Source organism: Nematolebias whitei, chromosome 10 (genome assembly GCF_014905685.2).
Source record: "Nematolebias whitei isolate Nwh7 chromosome 10, NemWhi1, whole genome shotgun sequence".
NCBI classification, from domain to species: Eukaryota; Metazoa; Chordata; class Actinopteri; order Cyprinodontiformes; family Rivulidae; genus Nematolebias; species Nematolebias whitei.
Window position 1 is genome coordinate 25,227,968 of NC_056507.1, and position 6,321 is coordinate 25,234,288.

The 6,321-nt window shown below is 43.4% G+C and overlaps 1 protein-coding gene across 1 annotated transcript in view; it reads left to right on the top strand.

Moving 5' to 3' along the window:
* igf1ra (insulin-like growth factor 1a receptor) overlaps positions 1-5,108 on the top strand; it is a 104,387-nt gene extending 99,279 nt beyond the window's left edge. Inside the window, exons 20-21 of the mRNA XM_037683498.1 lie at positions 214-348; positions 3,518-5,108. Of these exons, the coding sequence (XP_037539426.1) occupies positions 214-348; positions 3,518-4,031 (649 nt within the window). The 3' untranslated portion in view covers positions 4,032-5,108. The remainder of the gene's footprint in view (positions 1-213; positions 349-3,517) is intronic.
* Positions 5,109-6,321: the final 1,213 nt, after the last annotated feature.

Genomic DNA, 6,321 nt, shown 5'->3' on the forward strand with positions numbered 1-6,321 from the left:
CCATTTCCCCTAGCTCCAATTTCGTCCTTTATTTGTGTTATTTATTAAAATGCTATAAGACAAGGTCAGAGCAAACCTAACAGGTCATTTCAACCTGTTGAAAAACAGATATTTGTAATATTAGTCATAGAAGACCTGATGTTCCTCTCATGCTGCACTCAAGTTAAACCCACACAGAGCGCTGAAGAGCTGTCTTCTCATGTCTCGCTGCAGGTCGTTTGGTGTCGTGTTGTGGGAGATCGCCACCTTAGCAGAACAGCCTTACCAGGGCATGTCCAACGAACAAGTGCTGCGCTTCGTCATGGATGGAGGACTCCTGGACAAACCCGACAACTGCCCAGACATGCTGTGAGTCCCGCTGCACCCGCCATGCAAGAGCGCATTGTTGTGTTGTGCGCAGCTCTGCTTTCTCTCCGTTATTAATTTGCCATGTGTCTATTTTGAGTTTTACGTGTGAGGGATATCAGGTGTGTACTGTATGCTGAACTGGAGCTGTGCTGAGAGCTGACATTAACGTCACTGGTTAAATGGAGTCAGCTGACGGCACGGCTCTGGCGGTCAGCTGGCAGCGAGGAGCCTCATCACTTGTCGGCAGCGACCCATAGACAGGATGCCACAACCCGTGTGTGAAAATGCCCCTCATTCCTCCTGTGGGAACGAATGAAAAGGGAGGGAGATGATGTCCACGAGAACAATCTGAGCATTAAAGTCATTTATTTGTAATCCGTTATTAAAACATGTCTGGTTGTCGACTTGAAGAGCTATACATCTACTCCTCTTTTTATTCCCTGACCTCAATAAAAAGGCATTCGGCGCTCCCCCCCCCCCCCCCCCCTCCACATGGCTGACCTCACCTTAGACAGAGCGCGAACAGAACAAAAAAATAGGGCCGAGTGTTGTGCAGACACAAACCTCTGGTTTCTATGGCAGCCTGATGATGTTGTCCTGATTGCAGGAGTGTGTGGATTGTGTTACAGAGGTGGTGGAGGAGGAGTGGGGACTCGGCTTACGGAGGAGTCGAGGTGCCAATAGTCGCCTGCGCTGTCGTGACTAAGTGTAGATTTCCAGCAGTCTTGTTTTTTTTTTGTTTTCTTTTAATGAATCAAAAGCGAACAATCAAAAACTGTCGAGGGATGCACACACAAAGCGAACATGGACTAAACAAAGTTCAGACCACTTCACATGTCTCCTCCTTTCAGCCCATACTCGGCTCTGTGTTTAGTTTCCCATGTTCCGGGTTTCAACATACTTGTGTTAAAATGCTTTTCATGCAGACTGCAAGAAGTCCTGCTAAATTTATTAGGCGCTTAGCGTAGATGTTTCTGCTCTCACACTTGGCCTCAATCGGTGCCTGTTTCTAATTTTACGATTGTTTTTGGCCCCTTTCTTCACTTGGCAGTTTTAAACACGCTGCTTTAAAGCCACCCGCTGCCACTTGTAACACTCAGCACTTTAATGGTCGCAGCCGATCACTGACACGGCGTTATTTGATCTGCACCTGAAATTCAAAACCAGCCCGAACGGACACCGGCTCACAGCTAAACAAAGCCGACGAGGTCAGCGGGAGGAAGGAACCGAACGAGGAAAGTAATTGGAGAGCAGGAGAAAGGCAACAATTTGGTCCTTTAGCTGTTGCTCATACGTATGAGGAGTTGTATTTTATGGCCTGTTGCAATCAAATTTGTTGCACCAGATCTGAGCAATCGGGTAAAGAGACACAAGCACTAAGCAACAAACGATACGGCACGTTCATTAAAAGTTTAACACTGAGGTTAATGTGTCAACCGAGGCTTTTCCACCAACGAGCCTCGTGCACAGCAACAGAAGGGAGCTGCAGAAAGGTTGTCGTGCGGCGTGTCAGCGCACAAAGGTACATTTTTTATTCATTAAACGTCTGCGCTGTGTGGCTCTGGACATCTGCGCGTCAACTCTGAACAACTTTCCTGGAATGTTAGAGGGGAGAAAAAATAATACATTTGAAATGCTTTTGTGTCATGTTCTGTGTTGTAGTTGTACTCTGAGTGGAGAAAAGCTGGCACTGAGCTGCAGGAGGGTTTCTGATCAAGAGACCACTAGGAGAGAGGGAGAGAGAGGAGGGGAAAGGAAGACGGAGGGAAAAGCAGTAGGAGAACTGAGATGGCTGAGGTGTTTATGTCAGTGAGCATTAGAGAGTATTCTTAGCTTGTTTGTGTATAATTGAAGTTGCGGCATGCTGTGCCGCACCACACAAAAATGTAATAATTCTCCCCATTTATGGCGTTGTTTTGACATTCCCAAAGCTCGGTCGCTGGTCTGGCACAGGAACCTGAGTGTGATTTACTGCTCTGCTGAGTACGTGCTACATTACTGATCTAACCGTATGAGTCGTAACACGGTACAAACCCTTTAAAGACTCCAAATCGTTTAAAGTTGCCATAAAAACAGTCTGTACATTTAAGAGCAGTGTACCAAAACATCTCTGCGACCACTTTAGAAAGCATCCACTCCTCTTCATTCAGTGCTTTCATTGTTATTGGGTTTATATTTCTAGTTGACATCAGGGCAATAAAACATACACACTGACACATCTTACAAACTGAGCAAATATATATATATATATATTTTAAAGGGGGCAGGTTTGTATAAGATTCATTGTTTTTGTTTACATACACACCCATTAAAGGAAGTCTGAGATTGTCATCTTTGTATGTTGCCATAAAACGGCAAAATTAGTTCTCTGCATTTAACCCATCACACCTGAGATCACCCACATCTATGCAAGCACCCAGGGAGCAATTAGGGATTAGGTGTCTTGCTCAAAAGCAGTATTATTAGCAATGTAATATACAATTATGTATTTTAAAGTAAGTTTAATAATTAATGTTACAATTTTAGAATACTGTTTGAACAAAATTAACCTTCACGTTGATAACGCCAAGGTAACTGAGTTTATGTCAACAAAAATTAGAATAAACCCTGGTTTATGTCGCCATCTGCTGGTAAGAAACAGGAAGTTTTCCAACTAAAATTAAAAATGTAAACAGGTCTTTCCAAGGTGCTGAAACACCTTTAAGGCAACAAAGTTCACTCAGGTTATCTGGATGGTTGCTTTTTTTTTTTTTTTTTTTTGCAACATTTCATCTTTCATCCAAAGGACTTCATCAGTCCGAGGAGCCACAACAAACTGAGTCCCACAAGCAGCACACTCATATAGTGGACCAACCAGTTTGCTGGTGAACTGATGGTCTCTGGGGCCCGCCTTCTCCCTTGTCGACTCCTCTGAGGCAGCCATAGCCAGAGTGGTTCAAAACAACAAATGTCATGCTCAATATCCAGGTAGAAAATCCAACAAACTGATGACTGATGAAGTCCTTTGGATGAAGGACGAAACCGTCCAGATGACCTGACTGAACTTTGTTGGATTTTTGACCTGGATTATTGATCATGAACTTTGAAAACACCTGTAATGTTCCTGCTGTCTCCAGGCTGAGATGTTTTGAAAGAACACGAGGTTTATGTGTTCGTGTGTCTCTTTCAGGTTTGAGCTGATGAGGATGTGCTGGCAGTATAACCCTAAGATGCGGCCGTCCTTCCTGGAGATCATCAGCAGCATCAAACAGGATATGGACCCCCACTTCAGGGAAGTAAGTTTCTTCTACAGCGAGGAGAACAAGCCACCGGACACGGAGGAGCTCGACATGGAGGTCGAAAACATGGAAAACATTCCACTGGACTCTGTTTCTACGAGGCAGCCGTCTGCTGTTCACTTGTCTGGGTGCTCGGGCGGCACTTCGCCTCCTTCCGCCCAGCAGTTAGCGCCCATGCAGGGCTCAAGTACTCCATTGCTAGGTCCCGTGTCCCCGTCGTCCCCGGTAGCCTCAGCTGGGACGTCTTCGGGACACGGCTCGGACAAGCACTCAGGACACGCGTCGCCTAACGGGCCTGTGGTGGTTCTACGGCCCAACTTTGACGAGCTGCAGCCGTATGCGCACATGAACGGGGGCAGAAAGAACGAACGGGCGTTGCCGCTGCCCCAGTCGTCGGCCTGCTGATATCGGTCCAGCTCCTCCTCCTTTCCTCTCACAGGGTAACTTAAACCTCTCTCAGTCTCCTAAGGAGGGATGGATGAGGTATGAAAACAACTTTGTTCTACTGTGTGCCAGTGGAAGGTCTCTGCTCCTGTTTAGGGAGTGAAAAAGACCAGAAAATACAAACTGTAAAAACTGTAAAACAGCACAGAAACCTGCTGAGGCATTTGGAGTTGGTGGCTCAGAAACACTGGGGGAGTCCTTCCTGCGCAGCCTGCATTTTACATATAAACTTAGGGCAATAGAAACTTAAAAAATGTACTTTTTTTGACATATCTGCCAGCAAAAACCAACAGAAGAGCACTTTTTGCCCTGAGGATTTCAGAGGATGTGACGGATATTTGAGTGTGTATTTATATAATCACATCCTCCTCTCCACAATACGGTTTATCTCCATTTCTCTGTTTTCATGAGTCGACTGGCTCGTGATGTGTGAGGTCGCCTCAGTTAAAGGTTTAACAATATTACATTTAAATATGGATATTTTAATGTGATCCCGTCAGGTGTGGGGGAAAATGAGTAGACGGCCTTTTTATATCTGCCAAAATGTTAGCCAAATTACTCTTTTCTTTCTCATACAGGTGTCCACACACCCCTTTTTTTGTTTTAAAGGCTTTGATTCACAGTTGAGGAAAATCTTTCCATGCACTAATAACCAAAATCCTTTTTTTTTTAATCCTCCAAACGTTTTACTTCAATAGTAGCAGCTGCTTCAGATCAAGTAGAAAGTTGACCAGATTGCACTGTTTCTGCACTGGGTGTGAAAGTAAGAGGAAGAACACAGACATTTTTAGTAATAGAAGCCAGCACTGAAAAAACGGAAGCAAACATTTTTCATGCGAGAAAAGAGATTTAGCCGTGGCACATGATCCGATTGCTGGTAAACAATTTTACTAAACTTATTAAACAATTAAAAAAAGATAAATAGATTATGACTGCTTCATCAATAAAGTGACAGCATTGATGCTAGTTTCTCATAAAAGTACCAAAATTAGATTTTTCCAGTTCAAATTTACCATATTTTTTTGCCATATACAGTAAGTCGCACCTTTTTGCATAACTTTGCAAGTCCTGCAACTTATACACCGAAGTGACTAATATACATTTGTTTTCCCCACATTTATAACCCAATTTTTGGCTGAGCTCTGACAATATCATTCATTCTGACATGGAAAATGTTGAACACTACCATTTTCAGCCACTAGAGGGCCCTCGAGTAATATGGCAAGCTAAGTGTCTCATTAATAGGTAAAAGTGGCTATTAATAAGACACTCGGCTTGCCATACAGAGCCACCTTTGTCTTGCTCCGTAACTCCTGGAGCAAACGTCAAATCAGCTGCATTTCACTGCACCGCCCAGGAGAAATGCAGCTGATTTGACCGTTAAAGTGCATTTATTAAGGAAATGTTCAACTGAGACACACCTTTGCTATAATGTGGAGTAAACAAATAATTGTTTTTAAGTGTTAATCTTGTTAAAATCTTGTTAAAGTCCTCTCGTGCACGCTCCCGCGGCCGTCATTTGGCAGCCAATTGATTTTTGGCACAACACCGGCCCACGTTTCCAGGTGGTCAGCGGTGATGCGTAATAGATGCAACTTCTATGGTGAAGCGACTTATTTATGTTTTTTTCCACTTTATTAGACATTTTTAGACTTATATGATGGTGCGACGTGTACGGCGGCAAGTACGGTAACATCCTTTGCCCTTTGTTTTTAAAGCCTGTCACCCTGTGCTTCAGAAACTTTTTTAACATTCGTTTTGTAAAACAATTTGCATACCAAACAATTTACTGAGTGGCCTTATTTAAACTTTTGTTTTTCCACCCAGATCCATGCAGATCTGAGCTACAACTTTCCCTTCAACACGTTTTAAGTCAGCAAACCGTGAATCACAGCCTTAGTCACTCTTTTCTTTTGTCAGAACTGTTCAGCAACTCTTCGCCCAACTTCCATTGCTTCAACAAATTTTCTAAGACTACATTTCTTCTTTGTCGGAGGTGAACACTGTTCCGATCCCACGGCATCAAGGATCCATCGTGGAGACCTCAAGAGAGAAGCTGCTGGATCAGATTAGCAGTCCACGGATCTCTTTGAAAATACTTTGTAGTATCTCTTCATTTCAATCACATACAAGATCTGACAGTCGTATTTTTGACTGTGGGATCGTTTTTATACGTCATTTGTTTAGTCGTTTTGGAAAAAATTTCTACGGTTTAAATATGTTTGCCTTTGTCTGTAAAAAAAAAAAAAAA